We start from the raw sequence: 23784 nt of genomic DNA on the forward strand, positions 1-23784 counted from the left end.
GACCCCAACCTGAAGTATTGGTGAAACTGCCTCCAAATTCTCAATGAAGCTGTTATTACCAGAGTATTTCCCCGGAGCTATCGGGAGCGGCGCTGTTGCTAGTGCTTTCAGTCTCGACCCCCTGCACAAACTCTCCTCCATTCTGACCCACTGGGAATCAACCCCTCTGACCCAGCTCAACCCCTCTGACCCAGCTCAACCCCTCTGACCTAGCCCCCTCAGAGCTGTTAATGGGTCGTCGGCTGCGCACACGGTTGAGCCTCGTCCTGCTGATATCGGGAGGAAATTCCACGATTGGCAGAAGCACTCTGACGCATGTGGCCCAGGCCCTTCAGGGAACTTTCCCCAGGCAACACAATCTATGTTTGAAATTTCGCTGACGGCGTGCTATGCTGAAGAGTGGTGAAGCAATCAGGACCGGTCTCATACTCGTGCGTGTACAGGGGAAGGAGTCGATAGGCACGTGGATCACCTCCACAGCCGTGCCAAACAGGTCCTCGAATGCCACCCGGAGCTCCACGACCAGTGGTACCTTTTCCTCCGACATAGTCAACGTTGACCTCTTGTAAGGAGGACCTACTCCTCGATCTGGAAATATGGGATGTTGACTTATTGGACTCTGAGTCTGACATGGAGATTCAGCCAACATAAGCCGCAACAGGCCTGGTGACACTCGCTGAACCCAGCATGGTGGAACCACTCAGGTCCACTGGAGATATTTTAAAACTGCTGTTACGAAGGTTTTCTGCACTGCCTTGGCTCTAAGACTTAGAAGCTTATTTGCTGTAAACTAGCCTTCGGGCCTGGTGGCTGGAAACTGGCCTGTCCGATTTCTGAGACTGCTAGATGGTAACTTCCTCCCTTCCTTCTCAGGACTGGTTAATTACACCTTTGTTGTTCTTTGATTGTTCCTTCGATGTCCCCATCAACGTCTTTGACTATTCATTAACATATCTATATCTCAGGGACCTTCCCAATCGTTTATAATTGGTTTGTCCTCCATAAGCTATTCACACATGATTATTATCTAAACTGCATTCTAAACCCGTTACCGGGAGAGGCCCTTTGAATACAGTCAACTTCTTTCTCCAGGCAGATTCATGACACCCCCACCACCCGGCCTTTTTAAAAATGAAATATCTTAATTTGAGAGACGTTTCGGACTTCCGGTGACATTGTGTAACAGCAAGACACATGAAAGGTGGTTCCTGGCAGGGTCTTTATTTTTGATTCCCGTAACTCGTTTTGCTGAGGGATTTTGGTGTCCAAACCCAGTTGGTTTGTTTGATGGATTTTTGAGCAATGGAGGAATGTTGAAAATGTAGACAAAGAAGGCCAATGCGAGGAAAGCGCAGGAGGATAGCCCGTCCAAAGAACCTGAAGGAGGGAAGATGGCTGCCTGGCCCATTACATAAGACACGCTGACACAGGAGCGAGAAACATTTGGCAAACATGGAAAGGCAGTTCGAGTGGCAGGGCAAGGAGATGAAGGAATCATTTAAAGCCACCGTTGGGGAGGCTTTGGGCCATGACTGCAGGTAATATTGGACTCAAAAGATTACTTCTTCGGCATGCCAAAGCTGGCGGAGGCCTTCATCAGAGAGATGAAGCTGAGACTGGTCTGAGGAGGACTGTTTAGGACTTTGTGTATGAAGGAGGGTGTTTATGCAGTGTATTTATGCCTCTTTTTGTTATGTTTCTGTTCTCCTCGGGGTTGGGGCTGTAAGAAGGGGGGGGATTCATATGTTTCTTAGGGGGAGAGAAGCTTGTTAATGCTGTTGGAGTTTCGGCATATTTGGGCATGTTAGTGGGGAGAGTGGGATTGGGTGGTTGTTGTTTTTAGGGGGATATTGGAGGGGGACCCTGGGTGGTGGCCAACTTGCCAGCGGATAGGAGAAGGGGTGGCTAGCGAACTGGAGTGATGTGGGGGGAGAGACTGCAATTCGTTGGGCCATGTTTGATGCGGCACAATGATTCTTGTTGTTTTTGAATGCAGCTGACTCTCTAGAAGAGCAGTAGTGGAGACGAGCCCCTCAAATCTCAGAATGCTCTCCCCTGGCTGCTCCACCATCTGCTCTGGCTATACACCCTCTGGTCTGGCAGAACGTCCTCTACACGTCTCTGAACTATCGCCGCTGGCCCCCTGCTCTCTTAACTCTCCCCACTGGCTCCTCCGCACTCCCAACCCTGACCATTGGCTCTCATGGGGTTTTAGCCCATCCACTCTCCAAACATTCATCCTGCTGTTCCCTTAGAGGACAGAAGGCTGAGCGAAGATAGGATAAAGGTATTTAAAATCAGTAGGGATCTAGATAGAGTATACAGCAGTTTCCAATGGTGGAAAGGTCACAAACCAGAGAACATAGATTTAAAATGATATGGAAAAAGAGCCAATAGCAACATGAGGAAAACTTTTTTTTTGGTTGGGAACCGCAATGTACTACCTGAGAGCATGGCGGAATCACAATCCAGGTTATCAAAATGAGTTTCGGTAGGCACCTAAAGTTTAAAAAAAAATTGCAGTGTTGTAGGTAGGGGAGCAGAGCCAGCTGACTTGCCCTTGCAGAGAGATGCTACGGACATGATAAGCCGATATCTTTGTTCTATGTCATGACCATTCCACAATTGTATCATCAGCGTTCCCGCTCTCCCTGCAACAGTTATCCTCCCTCATTCCCATTTCCCTAAAAACATATGCAATTCCTCCATTGTATAGCAAACTAAAAATATCTACTCCATTCGCACAACATCAGTAAAATACTACGATGCTGGAATCCAAAACAAAAACAGGGAACACTGGCAGCATCTGTGGGGAGAGAAAACAGAGTTAACGTTTCAAGTCAGTTTGACTCTTCATAGTGCCAAAAAAAACATCATTGCTTTCTCCTTCACAAGCTGGTATCTATCTGAGTTAGCAGAACCTTACACGATGGCAACAAATGCAACTCTACTGCCGTAATCTGAAGTATAATGATGCCCCTCTCCCATCAAATCAATTTAGAAATTGCAGCCATTAATCTAGAATCGACATAAAGTTAATTACATTGTTTTATGAACGGCGACATCTCCCCAGGAGGCCATGTTAGGACTGTTGGAAAACTGGGCAGCCTGTTTACACAAGTCTTTTCTTGTTATAAGAGCAGAGGAATTTTTTGTGGTTAGCCTGTTTCTCAACCTCTAAATTAATATATTAGAACTAATATCCCTTAGGTCAATCATGCAGCTGAAAATGAACTAATGCAACATAAAAATGCACAGACCAGGGGCTGGTTTAGCACACTGGGTTAAATCGCTGGCTTTTATAGCAGACCAAGGCAGGCCAGCAGCACGGTTCAATTCCCGTACCAGCCTCCCCGGACAGGCGCCGGAATGTGGCGACTAGGAGCTTTTCACAGTAACTTCATTGAAGCCTACTCGTGACAATAAGCGATTTTCATTTCATTTCATTTTCACCTGAACCTTCAACCTGAAGGCAGAGTTTTCAGACATTTAGCGGTGCTGCTGCCCTCTGCCGGCTCCCTCTGGCAGCAGCGGGTTGCCGTAGTTACCACAGACTGGTCGCAAGATGGCCGCCCCGGCAGCAGAGAGGCGCTCGAGCGCTGGCTGAGGGCTCCGGTCTCTGCAGCTCGCAGGCGGATCCCAGAATCTATTTCTTTAAAAAAAAGTCCAACTCTTTCCTTTCGACGACGATAACAACAGCGCAGCCATGCCGTGCACTTTGCACCAGTGAGAAACCCGACATGGAGCCGTCCGAGCTGCAACCGCCTCAGATGCAAAGGTAAAAAGCGAGCGACGTGGAGGGAGGAGACGAAAGGCGAAACGTAATATATATCGTACATGTATCATGAAGCGAGGGTCTTGCACGGCAGAGGGCGGGGGGGGATTCGAGGGGAAAGGTGCTGCAGACTGGGCCGCAAGCACCTTCTGCCAAATAGTGTCCCCCGCCGGCTAACATTGGGGTTGCAGCCGCCGCGCGTGCGCACGGTCGTCCCCCGCCGCTTCCTGCCACATTGTGCACGTAGGGGAGAAATGACTGCAGCTTCTAATTTGCACCGTGAAAGGGGAAATAGGGGACGCCAGCATAACATTTTAACTTTTGCATTGTGTGGAAAAGTAAACTAGGACACATATGCACACGCGGGATTCGGCGTGAGTTGCCTTTAACAGCAGAAAATGAACGAGTAATTTTCATTTGCGAAAATGCATTAACGATGGAGGTCAGATCTTGCAGCAAAAAAAAGAAATGCATAAAAGATGTTCTGAGTGGCCGTGCTGCGGATACAATAAATCTCTCTAGAGGCATTGAGCTGGGTGATGCTGGCGGTGTCACTTAAAGAGCCCATTGATGCAAAGGGGGTTTGGCGGCGAAAGGTGCATTAGGTCACGCACAATGTGTACAAAACTGCACGAATGCAATTATTTTTAAAACAGGAAAGTCTTTTGCGGATACATCAACCTTCAAGTTTAAGCTTTTGAAGAATTGCAACCAGCCCTGTTTGCAGAGTGAAGTCGGGGTTGATTTAGCAGTTTCTTAACTCGCTGTTAACTGGCGAAAGTCCAACAAATTCCTCCACCCCCATCTCCAGAAATGCAAAACGATGCTAAATCCAAGAGCTTTCTGAACCAGCACTCTCGCCTTTCCCTAACTCTGTCTGGTTCACACAAGACCAGGTGCGTGCAAAACATTTCTATATTGTCACCTAAAAGCCTATACTAGTAACCTAACAGTATGCACTTTTTTATTTTTATTTCAAAAAGCTTTTGTGCAACTCTCTCCAATTCCCGACTGGCTCTTTTGTTTACCAGAATGTGTAGCAGACATATAAACCATCTGCCCTGGGGAGCACCTTCTAAGCGAGCAATGCGCTTACAAATCTATTCTAGCACATTGTTTCTTTAAAATAAAACTTCTTCAGTGGAGAGTTGTATGAAGATAGCCAAGTCCCGGGGCGTTTTACATCTAAAGACGTAGTTTAGTACCGCGTACATCGAGTTGCTGTTTACTGGAGGCGATGGAGTTGAAAATATGCGGATTGTTGGGTAGCCTGCGTGGACGGGTGGCTTGTCCATTTTTCGAGAAATCAACTACAGTCGTTGCAAAGTAAGTTCTGGGAGGAAAGTTTTTTTTTAAGGTTAAGAGTTTTTGCGTGGGAGTTTGCGACAATGTGGCATTGCAGACAGCCGAATCTTTTTGGGGGGTGGGTGTTCACGTTACCTCCATCCTTATTTATCTGCAAACTTGTACAGGAGTTTATGAGGAGAGAAGTTGTGTCGATCGGACGGCGGAGTTTTTCAAGCCGTGATGTTTTCATACATTTTAAAGGCATTTCCCAGAATATTTGCTTTCCTTGGGCGCGGCCGTGTCGTTTGCCATTTAAGTGCGTGTAAGTAATGTTGCTACATGCTTATCCTGGAATTGAGGATGTCAGAAAGAAGTTTGCGGTATAGTGAGGCTTGCCTTGGCGTTAATGCCATGGTGATTCATTTGGCATTTCTGAAAGATCCGCTTTTAGATGTTGCCAAATGGGTTCTAATCGATTAGTTCTGGCAACAGAGTGCGATTTCTGGGGAAAGTGAGATATCTTTGGAGGAATTGTAATCCTCCATATCTTTCCCCCACGCCCTCCGAAACTAATTTCTGTTTTTGGAAGTGTGAGATTGGTGCAGTTTGCTGTCCCAAAATCATGCTCTTCAGTCCCTGCCATATAAACTCCATTCCTGAGCTCCCGAGTCCATCCCTCTCTCCCCTAGCTAGACCAGACCATTTACAAACTTTTTTATTCCTTCATGGGGCATGGCAGACTGTGCCAACATTTATTGCCCAACCCTAATTAACTTGGGGCAGTTAAGTGTCTGCCACATTGCTGTGGGTCTGGAGTTGCATTAATGAACCAGATTATTTAATGTTATCACTATTTTTATTTACCATTTCACCATCTGCTGTGGTGGGATTTGAACCTGGATTACTAGTCTAGTGACAATACCACTATGCCATTGCCTCCCCTTTTCTCAATTTGATGTCTCATCTCACCCTATGATGAGCTCACAAAGACACTTCAGCTTCCATTACCCAAAGACCATTTAATTCCATCTGTCGGGCGTCCCCTGGCCTCAGCTCATCTGAAACCCTTGTCCATACCTTTTGTCACTATGAAACATGGCTATTAAAATGCTCCATTAAAATGCTCCTCTGTGAATGCAAGGTCATCCTGCATCCAAACTCACACCAAGTCCTGTACACCCATCATCCCTATGCTTGCTGACCTGAATTTTTTACAGTCCAACGAGGCCTCAAACAATTTTTTAAATTCGGATCCCTCCATAGCCCTTCCTACCGTACAACCTTTTGCAATCTCTGCATTTCTCTTAATTTTGGCTTCTGTGAATCCCCTGTCTCAGTTGCTCCATCATCGGGTTCAGTTGCCTCGGCCCTAAGTTCTGGAATTTGTTCCCTGAATCTCCATTGCTTTTCTTTAAGGTGCTCTTTAAAACCCTGCCTCTTTGGCCATGTTTTGATCATTTGTCCTAATGTGTGTGTCAAATTTTGTGGCACATTTTTCCTTGTGAGCGGGGCTGTATAAATACAAATTCTTGTGAGACTGGTACCAGGGAAATGTGATTTGAAGTAAATGGACTGGCTGCATTTCTGCCCAACTTGCAGTATGGCTAGCTGCAAAGGATCTGTGTGCTATACTCCCTGAGCCACTTTTTTCTAATATTAGAAAGTAGTTGTGTCTATTCTCGTGAAACATCATTTAACAGAATCTTGTTTTAAAAGATTCCAGACAGTTTATATTAATAACTTTGGGGTGCTTTTTAAATGAAGCATTGCACTGGCTTAGAATTAAAGCACTCAAATGTGGGGATGTTACAGTTACTACGATTAGTGTGGTTGCCCATTCGGGTCACATCACCTGAAACCACTTTCTGTTGTGAAAATGGCAGAGCTGTTTGTTTTGCTCCCTCTCGTGCATTGTTTTACTCCCTCTCGTGCATTTTGCTCCCTCTTGCCCGCCGGGTGCCCTCTCTCTCATTCTCTGCTTTTGGTTATTCAGTGGTTGAAAATGTTTTTCCCTATCGAGACTTCTTCCAATGATGCAGCTAATTTATCATGATGCAGTTGCCATGTGAATTCTTCGCTCCACTATTCTGCTCTTAACCAGTAAATTTTATAGGATAAGTAGGACAAAAAGATCACAAATTGCAAAGCAAGGACATGCATTTCAAGAGTGCCCTTCACAACCTCAAGTTCCAAAGCTAATGTAATACTATTGAAGGTCACTTGCCATCGGAAGTGTAATGCGAGAAACACAGCAACTGATTTCAGCACTGCAAGATCCTGCAAACAGCAGTGAGCCGAGGAGCAGACAATCCGCGACATAGTTAGAATAAATATTGGCCAGGGAAGAACTCCTCTGTTCTTCAAAATCGATCCATACAAACTTTGTCACTTGAGATGGCAAATGGATCCTTGGTTCAATACCTCTGACCATTGGACAATACAGGGGACCATTGGACAATACCCTTATCTGAAAAGCTTGGGACTGAGTGCGTATTAGATTTTAGATTTGGCTGAATCTGGGGAATGCACAACAATCCCCCATATTTGGATAGGGCAGATTCTCCGATCTCATTTGCAGGACAAGTCCAGACTTGCCCTGGCTTGCCCATCTGACCAGTGTATTTAAACTGGCCGGTTTAAATTCCCATCAGGTCTGGCTTAACTTAAAACGTCCAATTCTGTCGGGCGTACGATTCATTTGACCACAGTTATTCTGTTATGTATCCCTGACAGACCATGGAGAAGATAAATGTATAAAGCAGATGGGTAGGATTTTGTAGGGGTCGGGTCAGGTTGTGCCTCGGTGAGTGGGCGGGGGGGGGGGGGGGGGGCGGGCGGCGTTAAATTAGAGTCAAACCACCAATCCTTTGGAATGGGGTTGGGATAAATCAGAGTCGAGTCTTTAGGCGACGAGGGGCTGCTTCCCAGTGCATCTTTGAGACACCTCCAAACAACACACACACACAACACACACACCTATAAACATGTGCCTCGGCCATATTGTGGAATGTAAAATATGTATGCCGGTTAAAGGGGGTAGCCACAGTTGTTGTTATGAAGATGCTTGCCTGTAAATATACGTGTTATTTTTTGCGTTTTTCTAATAATTTGTTGGATATAAAATATGAAAACTCAATAAAAAACATTTCCACAAAAAAAAAACAAAAAAACAAACAAAAAAAACCTCTACCCGTAAGTCAAAATAATGCTTCACTGTAGTTTGTGGCAGGAACTGAGGTAATTGCTTTTGGTCTTCCTAATATTTAGTTGGGGGCAGTTTTTATGTCGGGCAAGTAATGTGACAAATCCGAGACGGTGGACATTTTCTTTTTACCCTGCTTTAGATTGGCCCCAAGCAGACATTCGTGCTGCTCATCCCGCCACCTCCCCTCTTTTTACCCCACCTCCGCTGTCCCCAGACACACGTCCGCACTATGTCTCGCATTTGTCCATGGCAATCTATTTACACTGCAACTAATAAAAACTGGTAAGAATGTCATTTATAATTCAGTCAGCGACTTAAGCCACAGCTTCACTGCTGGCAGGAAATTCTGGTAATTTGTGTGCATCTTGCAAAGATTCACCTGAGTTTGCATTCATTCCTTACTTTCTCTTTATTTCCAAAATCTTATCACTGCTGTAATAGTTTTTTTTAGATTACCCTCTAATACTCCTATCAAATATCTGGAACATAAATTTGCAATTGCATGGTGTCTTCAAGAGAGTTAAAACATCCACGTGTGCTTTACAAGATGAGATGAAATTTGATGCCTGTTATGAAATGAATGAGATATTAGAACATGTGACTAAAATTCTGGTCACAGGTTTTAAGAAGCTTCTTGGGTAGAATGGTGGATAGATTACAGGGTATTCTGCAGCTAAAGGCACATCACTAATAGAAATTGGTGGGGACACGAGGCCGGAATTGGAAATTGGTGGGTACACGAGCCCGGAATTGGAAATTGGTGGGTACACAAGGCCGTAATTGGAGAACCTGAGTGTTCAAAGGGATGTAGCTTGGGGGTGCAATAAGTTCTAGAAAAGAGGAGGGAGGTGGTGGTGAGACCACAGAGAGATTTGAGCACAAAGATGAAAATTTTAAATAAAGGGTAATGTTGGATTGGGGACAATTGCAGGTGAAGTCGAAGAGTGATGGCTGAAGAGAACTTGGTCTGAGTCGGGTTGTCGGCAACGTTGTGAGCTAAAATCTGTTGAACGTGGGAAGTTGGCCAGGAGAGCATTTTAGTAATATTTTGTAATTTTCCATGAACGATGTCATAAAATATAAATGTATTTACTCCACATTAGTTTATTAACTTTGATTATACTCATCAGATACCTAAATTTTGATTAAAAATATAATAATTTCCACTGTACAGGGCTGCATGGTGACAGTGGCTAGCTCTGCTGCCTCATAGTGCCAGGGATCTGGATTAAATTAGGCTGTGGGTGACTGTGGAGTTTGCACTTTCTCCCCGTGTCTGCGTGGTTTTTCTCCGGATGCTCCGATTTCCTCTCATAGTCCAAAGATGTGCAAGTTAGGTGCATTGGCCATACTAATTTGCCCCTTAGTGTCGAAAGGTTAGGTGGGGTTACAAGGATAGAGCGGAAGGTTGGGCTAGCTAGGGTGCTTTTTTTGGAGGGTCGCTGCTTACTCGATGGGCCAAATGGCCTCCTTAGCACTGCAGGGATTCTAGGAATACACAAACAGCAGAAAAATAACTTCTTAATTAGTCGTAGAATTCAACATGCCCCTAAGAATGATTTAGTTTCTAATTATTTAGTTGATTAGAACTTGTGGCTTTAAATTGAGTCAGAAACAAAAAGGGAGTTTCTCGGTACATAATTCTGGTAATTTGCATGTGCCCAAGGCGATACTATTAGGTAGTGTGTTTGTCTTTGGCATAGAATACCCACTTCCTGACTAACCGCCAGGTGTAATTACGGTGTGGCAAGATTTTAATATGTACATTTTATAGATTATATATAACAGATAAAAATGTTGATCATGTATTGAGCAATAATTTATTTTATTTTAATGTGATATCTGTAAACCCCAAGACAGTGAGCAAAAGATGTTTAAACAACGAAGATTCAAATTTGCGGAATAAAGTCAAAGTTGTAGTTCAAAGTAGTGTCAAAAAATGAAGAATCATGAGGAAAGTTCTCAAAATGAAATGGAAATTACATGCATTACAATCAGTAATCGTATTGAAAGGATGTCGATCACTTTTACGGTGTAAATAACCATGTTGGTACTGAATTAACAGACCAACGGATTAGCAAAGACAGTTATAAAATATGACCTCCAGAAATGAATAAATCAGTGAAGCAGCAGTAAGAAATAAAAGGAAAAGGAGCAGTGGGCAGCAGTGAATGTAGTGACAATGGTGAGGGCAATGGCGAAAAACAAAGCATATGAAAGCCAAAGTAGGAACAAAGTTCAAAATGCAAAGACACAAGAACAGGGGGGGAAGCAAGTACAGTCATGCCTTGGATTGGAGGGTTTTAAAAAAAAAAAATATGTTGGGCTGGAGTAAAAATGCAAAAGCTGGTGTTGAAAACCAAAGCATAATACCAATGAATGCAATTCAAAAATGCAAGTTATTAGAGGGAGGAATTGAGCAGGAAATACATTGCAATTGGGAAAAACACTGGATCAGAAGGGGCAAAAGCAAACAAGGCAACAATTACAAATAGCATTAGTAGCAAGTTAAAGAAGAAAGTTCAGAAATAAATAGCAGGGCCAATGGTAGGAAGGATGATGGCGCTTGAGCACATCAGGAAAAATATAGGCAAATGGCCGGATGAACATAATGTGGTGAGCAGAAAAATGTGTTTATAATCTTTATTATCACAAGTAAGCTTATATTATCACTGCAATGAAGTTACCGTGAAAAGCCCCTAGTCACCACATTCTGGCACCTGTTTGGGTACACAGAGGGAGAATTCAGAATGTCCAAATTACCTAATAGCACGTCTTTCGGGACTTGCGGGAGGAAACCAGAGCACCAGGAGGAAACCCACGCAGACACGGGGAGAACGTGCAGACTCCGCACAGACAGTGACCCAAGCCGGGAATCGAACCTAGGACCCTGGAGCTGTGAAGCAACTGTGCTAACCACTGTTATCGTGCTGCCCGGAAGCAGTCTTAAAAACTTGAAGCGAAAGATGGAGGTAAACATTGGAATACAGTGAGGGTGGGTTGGGTGACCAGGCAAGCAGAAGAAAGCACAGCCAGTCCTTCAAGCTGCAATTTATTTTGGGTTTTCAAAGAAACGCTCGGGAGCACAGCTCCGCTAAATACATGATCGAGTTTGCAATCATTCTGATTTGCTGGGATAATGGTCGTAGCGAGGTTGGCATTGAAGACAAGAGTTTGGAGTGTGAGGCGGGGCTGATTGAGTGTTTGATCAAGTGTGCTGCATCCATTTCCACCCCTTGCAGTGCCACATGTAGTAATATGGACTGCAGTGGCTCAAGAAGACTGCTTTAGAACATAGACCATTACAGCGCAGTACAGGCCCTTCGGCCCACGATGTTGCGCCGACCTGTGAAACCGCTCTAAAGCCCATCTACACTATTCCCTTATCATCCATATGTTTATCCAATGACCATTTGAATGCCCTTAGTGTTGGCGAGTCCACTACTGTTGCAGGCAGGGCATTCCATGCCCTTACTACTCTCTGAGTAAAGAACCTACCTCTGACATCTGTCCTGTATCTATCTCCCCTCAATTTAAAGCTATGTCCCCTCGTGCTAGACATCACCATCCGAGGAAAAAGGCTCTCCACTGTCCAAAACATGTCCTTTGACCAACAGAAAACCTCATCAAAGGGCTCGTCCGGGATATGAACCCGGGACCTCTCGCAAATTTCGACACCGAGACACCCAAAGCGAGAATCATAACCCTAGACCAACGACCAAAGCGGCAATGCTGCCATATGAACAAGATGCTTTAACGGTGGTTTCTCCCGAATGTGTCGCAATTTTGTTCTGACTAGGAGTGAACAAATGCCAGCAAAATGGTTTTTAATTGCTGGCTTGTAGAGACCCTCCTACAATCCCTTTCAAGGCCCACCCTCAGAAACTTTAATTCACAAACATAAGTTGTGAACACCTCACTTACCTCAGAGGAGTGCAATGCGACTCAACAGGTGCTCGCTAACTTAATACACTGCAGAACCACTTCCGGTGAACATAAACTACAAATAACAGCTTAGTTTCTTCTTTGATTTCAATAATCATGGATGTCAATTAACAATTGTGCTGGTTTCTGTTGTGTATGACAAGGAACAGATTTGATAGTGACCAGGAACTGTCTGTGCACAGGATTCACAGTTAGCAAGAATGTTCCTCTTATGACTTTGCTAGTTTGGCCATAAACCTTTCCGAATCTTGTGATGATGATTCCACAGGCTTTAAACCCACCTTCTGTGAATCCTCAGTATGGTTGGACCACAGCTAGATGCAACAAGTACACACTGTTTAAATTCACGATCACAGGCATTTTCAATTACTACCTTCCCTCAGGCAGTTGGGGATGGACAATAAATGCTGGCCAAGCCAGCGACACCCACATCCTGTGAACAAATAAAACAAACTTCAGAGACAAAGGATATGATCAGGGAAGAGTGACACAGCTATTGATTTGGAGAGCGCCATTCCAGGAGGTACTGCAATACCACGTCGATGTGTGGAATGGACGGAGCAAACTCCTATTCCATCTCCTTGCTCTTAAAATCAATTTAATATATGGTACCCAGATAAAGGACGTTCCAGATATTAAACTGAAAAGAACAGAAACTACACCTGATCTTGGCCAAAAGGGAAGGACCTGGAACATTGGGGTCATACAGGCCGATTTGGCTTTTAAACGTGGATGCCAAATTGCTAGCTAAGATTCTGGCCACAAGAATTGAAGATTGTGTCTTCAAGGCAGACAACTCCATACCAATGTCCGGAGACTTTTGAATATTATTATGATGCCCTCAGAGGGAGGGGAGACGGAGGTGGTAACAGCGATGGACTCAGAGAAAGGTGGAGTAGGAGCACCTGTGGGAAATGCTCAGTAGGTTCGGTTTGTTGAGGGCTTTATTGGCTGTGTGAAATTGCTGTACCAGGCGCTTGTAGCAAGTGTATGTACAAACCAGCTGAGGTCGGTGCTTGGAGCTTCACCGGGGAACGAGGCAGGGGTGTCCCCTCTCCCCGTTACTATTTTCCCTAGCTATAGAACCACTAGCTATGGCACTGAGAGCCTCGAGGAACTGGCGGGGACTGATTGGGGGGGTGGAACATCGGGTCACGCTATACGCGGATGATTTGCTCCTGTACATTTCGGACCCTGTGGAGGGGATGGGCGAGGTTCTGCGGATCCTGAGGGATTTTGGTAGTTTTTCAGGGTACAGACTGAACATGGGAAAGAGCAAGTTGTTTGTGATCCAGGCCAAGGAGCAGAAGGAGAGACTGAAAGAGCTTCCGCTCAGGATGATCGACAAAGGTTTTTGTTACATGGGTATACAGGTGGCCAGGAGATGGGATGCACTGCACAGGCTCGGCCTGATCCGGTTGGTGGAGCAAATGGAGGGGGACTTTAAAAGGTGGGACATGCTCCCGCTGTCACTGACAGGGAGGGTACAGACCGTGAAAATGACTGTCCTCCCCAGATTTGTTTGTCTTTCAGTGCCTCCCCATCTTCATCCCTAAGGCCTTTTTTAAGTGGGTGAGTAGGATCATTACGGGCTTTGTCTGGGCGAATAAGACCCCACGAGTAAGGAGATCGCTGTTGGAGCGCAGACGGGGGGGGGGGGGGGGGGGGGGGGGTTGCCGAACTTTCGCAACTACTACTGTGCGGCCAATATAGCTATGATTAGGAAGTGGGCGATTTGGGGAAGGGGGGGGGGAGAGGGGAGGAGGTGGCAGTGTTGGAGCAGCTGGAGGCGGCGTGATGTAAAGGTACTAGTCTGGGGAGCTTTGATAACGGCTCCTTTGCCGTTCTCACCGACCCATTACTCCACAGGTCCGGTGGTGGTGGCGACATTGCGGATCTGGGGACAGTGGAGGAGGTACAAGAGGGTGGAGGGAGCGTCGGTCTGGACCCTGATATGCATCAATCTCAATTTGTCCCGGGTAGGATGGATGGTGGGTTCCAGAACTGGCAGAGGGCAGGCATCAGCAGGATGGGAGATCTGTTCATAGACAGAAGCTTTCCCAGTTTGAAGGCGCTAGAGGACAAATTTAGTCTGCCGCCAGGAAACGCCTTTAAATATCTGCAAGTACGAGCCTTCCTGAAAAAAACAGATAGTGGCCTTTCTGATGCTACCGCCACTGAGGATACAGAACAGAGCGGTCTCCGGCACCTGGGTGGGGGAGGGGAGGGTTTCGGATATCTCCCAGAAACTACAGGAGGCGGAGAAACCCCGGTGGAGGAGTTCAAGGTCAAGTGAGAGGAGGAGTAGGTGAGGAGTGGAAGGGGTTCTGTGGGCAGAGGTCTGGACAGGGTTAATTCCTCCTCGTCATGTGCCAGGCTCAGGTCTAATTCAATTTAAGGTGGTGCACCAGGCACACATGATGGCAGCGAGAATTAACAAGTTTTTTAAGGTAGAAGACAGTTGTATGAGGTGCAAGGGCAGTCCTGCAAACCATGTCCACATGTTTAAGGCATGCCCGGAGCTTAGAGTGTTCTGGCAAGGGTTCACGAGGGCAAGGTGCTTAAAACACTGGTGGTGCAGAGTCCAGAGATAGCGATCTTTGGAATGTCAGATGACCCGGGAGTTCAGGGGGCGAAAGAGGCCGATGTCTTGGCCTTTGCCTCCCTAGTAGCCCGGAGACGGATATTATTAATGTGGAGGGACTCTAAGCCCCCGAGTGTAGAGACTTGGGTTACTGACGTGGCTGGGTTTCTCAGCCTCGAGAAATAAAGTTTGCCTTAAGAGGGTCTATGCTAGGGTTCTTTCTGAGGTGGCAGCCGTTCGTCGACTATCTCGGGGAAAATTTTAATGTCAGCAGCAGCAACAATCCATAGGTGGGGGTTGTGGGAGGGGGGTGAGTGCTTCATTGGGATGGTGGGAAGACTGGGTCGCGTGGGGTAATGTCTATTTAATTGTTATTATATATTCTCTTTTTGCACTATGTTAATGTTCACTCTAGTTTGTTTTGTTATTATGGTTACTACTGTTTTATTATGAAAAATTCTGCAAAACCTTAATAAAAATACTTTTAAAAAAAAAAGAAAGTAAGTATGACTGACTTGGGATAAGAAATATAAATTGTTGACCCTCTTGTATGCTAGATACAAATGTTAACAAGGTGTTGATTTTCTTTTCTAAATGGAATTGCACATTGGGAAAAGACCCTAGAGCTCTATAGTGGCTGCAAAGGGAAAAAATATTCTTGAGAACTCATTACATTTTATATATGTATATTATTGTATTACAATTCCTATTTGACATCCCAGACTGGTGTCAGATTTCAGCAGAGTTTTGATTTTGTTCGCACTTCTCACGCCACTCCTTTTAGGACTCGCAACACTTGGGTGTCATATTTAGATTAGCTCAAATTTCATGTTAAAATATCTTAACAATGACACCTAATCCTACTGTATATGACAGAATATTAACCTGTTGAGTGGCTCTGGCTGTTATTCAATCAAAACTCGCAAACTTTTTAGTGAAATTATCAAATTATATTTTAGTTTAATAAATATGACAATGGAGATGAAAAAGGAGTAGTGGAAGAAAGAAAAGACTTGCTAAGTACTGGTGTTACCAGGTAGGCGAGGAGACGTCACTGATTGTTTTTGCTGTTTTACAGCATAGCGCAGTCATATGGAGGGGGAATGCAATCTGATAGGAAATAAGGTCTGTTCCTGGTAGTTGCCCAAGTTAATGCAGAAGGCATTTGAAAATGTTGGAATTAATTCACTGTTTCAGTCACTGATGCTTAGTTTGGGTTGCACAGACAATTCAGCACCAGACCTTTATTATAACCTTAGTTTAAACATGGGCAAAAGAGCTGAATTTCAGAGCTAAGGTAAGAGTTACTGTTCTTTTAAATCAATGCAGTATTTTGCTAAGTATTGCATTAGGAACCTGAGTAAATTTGAAGTAAATAGGGATGGCCCAGAGGTTTAGCACTGCTGACTCACGGGGCTGAGGATATGGGTTTGATCCTGGCCCGGTCACTGTCCATGTGGAGTTTGCACATTCTCCCATGTCTGCATGGATCTCACCCCCGCAACCCAAAAAGTTGTGCAGGGTAGGTGGATTGGCCATGCTAAATTGCTCCTTAATTGAAAAAGAATGAATTGGGTATTCTACACTTATTTTTTAAAAGAAAGTGAAATCGAGAAATTTCCCTGCAGTTTGGATAAATAAATAAGATCAAATAATGAGTTATGAATTTTGTGAATCTAAAATCGGAAGCCCAGTAGTGTAATTCTTCAGTGTGGGCAGTAGGCTGACTGTTGCAGGGGTGACCAGCCTTTCCAGAAGCCAGGACTTTCACAATGGGGGAAGGTACATAGAGTTGAATTTGTCTTAAAGGCACAAGTTCTAATTTCCACTATTCCGTGTGGATAAGGGAATGTTTCTTCCGCTGCTATCTTGTCCCTTGGTAAAATGGTAGACAGAGTCCTGCTTTGCTTCTAAGGTCAACAGTGAGTGCTGAGTTCAGTTCCACATAGCAATTTTACAGGTTCTAGCAGCTTGGGCAGGTTATGTGAATGCCTCCCACGGTCTTTAGAAACATAAAGAAGCTTTGTGCAGTTCCAGATGAGGGACAATAGCTTTTTAAAAAAAGAGATAATGAGTTTCTGAAGTTTGTCTGAAGGTTAGAGGCTAGCCTTAGTCCAATTTAAAAAAAAAAACAACAATTTTATAGCGTAGTCAGGTTGACAAGAGATATATATTTTTCCTTCCTGTCTTCTGGCCATAGCAAAGAACATCTCCAATAACCAAAAGTATATCTACTCTTCTTGACGTTCAGTTGCATACCATCATCGAATTCCCCCATGATAGTCAGAGCCTCTGGAGGATGAGTCCGATCTGAGGGAGTTTTTGGGGTGATTGGAGCGTCATCAAGGAGGAGAGGGCAGAATTGGAGGAAGCCATTGGGAGTAGATGAAGTGGAGTAGTTCCCCAGGGCAGGATGGTTTCCCGGTGGAATTTACAAAACGTTTAAGGATAACTTGGCGCTGCTGTTGGTGGAAATGTTTGCATGCGCGAAGGTCAGGGTGTGTTTCCTGAGTTGATGGGTCAGGCATCCTTTTCATTGCTACTTAAAAAGGGCAAGGATCCGGTGGAGTGTGGGTCGTATAGGCCCATATCTCTGTTGATGTGGATGCCAAGATCGTGGCGGTGCTGGTGCTCGGGTTGGATGACTGCTTTCCGAAAGTGATTGGGGAGGGTCACACGGGACTGCTTAGGGGATTTGGGGCATTTACAGGCTACAAGCTGAAGTGAGTGTTTTGTGGTGTCCACTCCAGGGGTTGGGGGGGGGGGGGGGGGGGGGGGGGTTTGGTTTGACATTTTGAGTGGCAACGACCCACTTCAGGTATTTGGAAGTGCAAGTGGTTCTGGACTGGGCCCGGCTTCGTAAGTTGAACTTAGTCTGGTAGGTAGGGTTAAGGCTTGTTTACTGGGTTGGGGTAGTCTTCCTGGTCGGGTGCAGCCAGTGAATATTTTGCTGCCGTTCCTTTTGCCAAAGTAGTTCTTTAAGTAGGTGAATAGGTTGTTTTTTGTTGTTTTGTCTGGGCAGGTAAGGTGGCTAGGATTTGGGGGGAGGGGACTACTGAACCTGTTGTTTTATTACTGAGTGGAGAAGTGAGTTGGAGTAGGGAGATGGAGGCTTTGTGGATGAGGATGGATGCAGGTTCTTGTCGGGGTTGTGGGTGCTGGGAATGGCGGCGCACCTGTTTATCCCAGATAGATATTCGGGGAGCCCTGTGGTGGTGGCCACGCTGAAAATATGGAGGCGATTTTGGCAGCACTTAAGTGCAGTTGTTTTCCGTTTAAGTAGTGTTCTGCTTTTTATTCTTGCTGCCGAAGTGAACAACCTCATGTTTTCCCATATTATACACCATTTTGGCAGGTTTTTTAACTTTCCTACATATCTTTGTGCCATCTTTAGTTTAGTTACCTTGCTTTACTCCCCCACCACCTAAGTTATTGATATAAATGTGAAGAACGGAGGCCCCTGTGTTGGACTCCACTTGTCACTTCCTGCCAATCGGAAAAAGACCTATTTAACAAACTGTTTTCTGTAAGCCAGCCAATCTAACATAAATGCTAATAAGTCACCTCCTACTTTGTGCAATAACTTTTATCTCACACCTTGCCAAATGCCTTCTGGATATCCAAGTACACTACAGATTTACCTTTATCCACAACACATGGTCTTCTTTCAAAGAACTCCATTAAATTGATTAAACATGATTTCCCATGCACAAAACCATACTGTCTCTTCCCAATTACCTTGAATTAATCTTAGAGCCCAGCAATAACCTCCTTTTTAAAACGAATAAATTAAAGTACTCCATTTTTTTCCTCCAAGGGCGATTTAGCGTGGCCAATCCACTTACCCTCCACATCTTTGGGTTGTGGAGGAGAGACCCACGCAGACACTGGGAGAATGCTCAAACTCTGCATTGTCAGTGACCCGGGGCCGGGATCTACCCAGATCCTCGGTGCCGTGAGGCAGCAGTGCTAAACACTGTGCCGCCCGCAGTAATAACCTCCTTATTGATCACTTCTAACACCTCCTCCATGGCTGATATCAAGCTAACTGGTCTATAGATTCCTGTTTTCTGCCCCCTCCCTCCTTGAATAGAGGTGGAATAGAGCCCGATTTATTATTACTATTAATCCACTGGAACCTTTTCAGAATGTGGCGAATTTTAGAAAATTAACACCAACGCACTGACTACCTCATTTAGCCACCTCTTTTAAGACCCAAAGATGAAGTTCACCTGAACCTGGAGACCTGTCAAGCCACAGCTCCATCAGTTTGTTTCAGTACTGCACCTCCCTAATTTCACCAAGTACCTCTCTCCCTTCCACCTTCTGATTTGCAGCTATCACTGGGATGTTTTTTGTATCCTCTGTTGAAGGAGGAAGCAAAATATTTATTTATTTCACTGCCATTTCCTTATTATTTGCTAATAATTCCCCATTGTCATTCCCTAGAGGACTCGCACTCAATTTACTTAACTCTTTTCCCTTTTAAATACCTGCAGAAACACCTGCTATGTTTTTCTTTTCTAGCTAGCTTTCCCTCATACTCTTTCTTTCTCCTGATTGATTTTTAGTCATTCTAATCAATTATCTGACTTGTCACTCATCTATGCCAGTTACATGCTTTTTCCTTAGGTTTGATGTTTTTCTAACTTTAGTTAATCATGGATAGTTGATCTTCCGAACGAATTTGTCTTTACAGTGGGAATATATTTATTCTGAAATATCCCCTTGAACATCTACTGCTGCTTCTCTAATGATCTATCCCCTAGCCTAGTATCTCAGTTCATTTCTGTGAATTCATTACATTGTTAATGTAACTTACGTGTGACAATAAAGATTATTAAAATTAAAGTCCGCTTTTGTGAAGTAGAAGTACTAGCCTTAAGACTCGCTTCTCCTTTTCAAATATTCAATTATCGGCCGCTACTATTGAGGGGTTCCTTTCATCTAAGGTCATAGATTAGATCATAGAACATAGAAAATACAGCACAGAACAGGCCCTTCGGCCCACGCTGTTGTGCCGAACTTTTGTCCTAAGAACAAATTAATCTGCACCCCATCATTCTACTGTAATCTATGTGTGTATGTGACAGGATTAATATCAGGGTACAACTGCACTCTGGTCCAGCGTGTGCAGCTCTAAGAAACAATCCCGAAAGCATTCGATGAGCTCATCCAGGCAACTATTGCCAATCTGATTTTTCCAGTTTATATGTAGATTGAAGTCTCCCATTCTAATTGTGATCCCTTTATCACAAGCACCCACTATCTCCTCTTGTATACTTTGTCCTATTTTTCTACCACCTAGAAGGGCAAGGCCAGCAGTTACATGAGATTTACACTACCTTTCGAGTTTTTCTCATGCTACCCTGTATCATTCCATCGTTCTCCATTGGTGCTGGAACTCCATACCGAGCAGCACTTTTTCCAAGGATAATTGGATATGGATAATAAATGCTGACCTTGCCAACGACACCTGCATCCCATAAATGAATTTTAAAAAACTACAGTAAGGCAACAAAACCTGTTTGGTTTACTGAAACCTATTTGGGATTTGTAAGCAGGAGCAGCGTTTCAGTCCTTTAGGAATTTACATGTCCATTAGTTACTGTTTTTCCAAATTTAAATGAAGAAATTCAGTTTGAAAAAGCTTTTTGTTTGTCTCGGATTTTTGTTCTCACTCAGGTGGGTTGTTGCCAGAACCAGTAAATGTAACTCTCTTAAATGTAAACAGAGCCAGTAAACTCTGATGTAGAGTGACGCCCTGTGTTTGTTCTTGGGTTACAATGGAGCTAGTGCAAAAAATGGTTAGGTTTTTGTTGACCGTACATTTCGTATTATAATAGAACTCTCAAACTTGATTGTTATGCGTTACTTAATTAATGCTGAATTTTGCCACTATGAACAGGGTACAATAACTTGGCTGTAGCAAAGCTGACTGGTAAATAATTTCAAAACTGTAACATTGGTGGGTACTCGAACATTTGCTTTTTATAAAGTAAAATTTCATCAGAGTTAATCAAAGTTTCTGAAAGATTCTATGCCAGTTTTTTTGATGGCCAAAACTATCCATAGATTAAGCCCATGTCAAGAGGCATTATTTTTCAAAGAGGCTAAAGAGATAAAAGTGATTAGGAACTGATAATAGGGCAGGCAGGAGAACAAAGAAAGGTAGGTAACCCGTTCAAAAGGTTTTAAATTGAGAGACAATGCCAATTTAGGAGCTTGAAGGCTTAACTTTTGAACACCAAAGTGGTGTCCTATTATTTGCTTTGGGTTGTAACTGAGAAATAGATCCATCAAACTAGATGAATCAAATACTTTAGCAATAGCTCACTATAAATCTTTATTGTCGCAAGTAGGCTTACATTAACACTGCAATGAAGTTACTGCGAAAAGTCTCTAGTCGCCACATTCCGGCACCTGTTCGGGTACACTGAGGGAGAAGTAAGAATGTCCAAATTACCTAACAGCACGTCTTTTGGGACTTGTGGGAGGAAACCGGAGCACGCGGAGGAAACCCAAGCAGACACTGGGAGAACGTGCAGACTCTGCACAGACAGCAACCCAAGCCAGGAATTGAACCTAGGACCCTGGAGCTGTGAAGCAATTGTGCTACCCTGTGCACCATGCTATCCATAATAACTTGTGTGGAGTAAGAGGTGTATTGGGTGCAAGGAAAAGTTCAAAAGAATGGGGTATAATATAACACATTTTATAAGTAATCTGGGAAAGACGTCTTTGTCAAGACAGTGGGTTGGATGTGGACTTGTTTTCACCCACTCCATTTGGTAGCAAATATCATAGTTAAATTTAAGGGAAACTACAAAAATGCATGAAGGCAATGCTGTTGGTTTTAGGTGAAATAGGGTGTGAGGAATTTTTGTATGGAACATAAACATTGGCATAGACTAGTTAAGTCTAATAAGTCACGGTAGCATGGTGGTTAGCATCAATGCTACACAGCTCCAGGGTCCCAGGTTCGATTCCCGGCTGGGTCACTGTCTGTGTGGAGTCTGCACGTCCTCCCCCGTGTGTGCGTGGGTTTCCTCCGGGTGCTTCGGTTTCCTCCCACAGTCCAAAGATGTGCGGGTTAGGTGGATTGGCCATGCTAAATGCCCGTAGTGTAAGGTTAATGGGGGGATTGTTGGGTTACGGGTATACGGGTTACGTGGGTTTCAAGTAGGGTGATCATTGCTCGGCACAACATCGAGGGCCGAAGGGCCTGTTCTGTGCTGTACTGTTCTATGTTCTATGTAACTTGTTTCTTTACATTTAAATTCTATGCTTAAAGAAGTATTCATTCTTTTTATTATTATTGTCGTCACAAGGAGGCTTACATTAACACTGCAATGAAGTTACTGTGAAAAGCCGCGAGTCGCCAAATTCCGGCCTCTGTTCTGGAGAATTCAGAATGTCCAATTCACCCCAACAGCACATCTTTCGGGACTTTGGGAAGAAAACCGGAGCAACCGGAAGGAAACCCAAGCAGACATGGGGGGAACGTGCAGACTCCGCACAGTGACCCAAGCCAGGAATCAAACCTGAGACCTCTGGCGCTGTGAAGCAACAGTGCTAATTACTGTGCTACCTTGCCTTTCAAAATTGCACACTAATCTAATGGGAGCTTGTTTGTCTTAGTTTCTGCAATGTGGCTTGCTGAGTGTACAATGGTAGAAATGTGGATAATCTACCTGGTTTGCATTCCTCTGCTGAACGGTTTGATAATTACAATAGTAGGGAGTGACTATAGTGGGAGGATTTCATTTAACGAGAGGAAAATAGATAGTGAAAGATGTGACGACGAGGGGATTTTCTCAGTAACTTCATTGCAGTGTTAATGTAAGCCCGATTTATTATTACTATTAATCCACTGCAACCTACAATGTGTGGCGTTCCAACAAAGAGTCACATTAGGTTGGAAAGGTTAACCGTTTCTCTCCCCCTAAAACGAGAAGTCATAATCTAAAATAAGAGATAGCAAATTTAAAACCGATTTGAGGAAAAACTATTCCCAAAGAAAGGGTTGTGAATCTCTCTTGACAGTGACTACATTTAAGGAGGAGTTAGGCAGATTTTAAAAAAAAAATAAAAAATTTTATTCAAATTTTCACGTTTTCACAAAAAAGAAAACAGTAACAGAAATTCAAAGAATAAAAAGAACAAAACCCCACCATCCCCATATAGACAGAAGAGAAACAATAAATAAACGCCCGTCGTTAGCGACGATTCAACCCAAAACAAAAAGAGAGAGACCCACCCCCCCCCCCCCCCCCCCCCCCCCCCCCCCCCCCCCCCCCAAACCGGGTCACTGCTGCTGCTGACCTTTTGATTTTACTGTTCTGCCAGGAGATCTAGTTGCCATCTCCTGAAAAACCCCTGCACTGACCCCCTTAGGGCAAATTTCACCGTCTCCAATTTAATAAACCCCGCCATATCGTTGACCCAGGCCTCCACGCTTGGGGGCCTCGCATCCTTCCACTGAAGAAGAATCCTCCGCCGGGCTACTAGGGATGCAAAGGCCAGAACACCGGCCTCTTTCGCCTCCTGCACTTCTGGCTCCACTGCAACCTCAAATATTGCGAGTCCCCAGCCTGGATTGACCCTGGATCCTACCACCCTTGATGCCGTCCTTGCTACACCGTTCTAAAATTCTCCCAGCGCTGGGCATGCCCAGAACATATGGACATGGTTTGCTGGGCCCCCAGAGCACCTAATACACCTGTCCTCACTCCCAAAAAACCAACTAATCCTTGTCCTGGTCATATGAGCCCTATGCAGCACCTTAAACTGTATGAGGCTATGCCTCGCACATGAAGAGGAGGAGTTCACCCTTTCCAGGGCATCCGCCCACGTCCCCTCCTCAATCTCCTCACCCAGCACCTCCTCCCATTTACCTTTCAGCTCCTCCACCGAGGCCTCATTCTACCTCCTGCATCACCTGTTACGCTTCTGAGATCCTCCCCTCTCCAACCCACACCCCCGAGA

At 44.5% G+C, this 23784-nt stretch overlaps 1 protein-coding gene and 1 non-coding gene across 5 annotated transcripts in view; one reads left to right on the forward strand and one right to left on the reverse strand.

The window, feature by feature from the left end:
* The first annotated feature begins 3549 nt into the window (after positions 1-3549).
* Positions 3550-23784, forward strand: part of map3k4 (mitogen-activated protein kinase kinase kinase 4) — a 186410-nt gene continuing 166175 nt past the window's right edge. The window contains exon 1 of one of the 4 annotated variants that reach the window (XM_038803416.1): positions 3550-3778. In XM_038803416.1, coding sequence (XP_038659344.1) covers positions 3741-3778 — 38 coding nt within the window. In that variant the 5' untranslated portion in view covers positions 3550-3740. Of the gene's footprint in view, positions 3779-4554; positions 4672-4821; positions 5102-23784 lie in introns of those variants that run through there. The other 3 variants (XM_038803411.1, XR_005461426.1, XM_038803400.1) reach the window with 3 other exon arrangements.
* On the reverse strand, positions 12714-12905 carry LOC119978829. Its single transcript, XR_005463580.1, has one exon. It is a non-coding gene; the product is annotated as a U2 spliceosomal RNA (small nuclear RNA).

This window comes from Scyliorhinus canicula, chromosome 1 (assembly GCF_902713615.1).
Source record: "Scyliorhinus canicula chromosome 1, sScyCan1.1, whole genome shotgun sequence".
Classification (NCBI taxonomy): domain Eukaryota; kingdom Metazoa; phylum Chordata; class Chondrichthyes; order Carcharhiniformes; family Scyliorhinidae; genus Scyliorhinus; species Scyliorhinus canicula.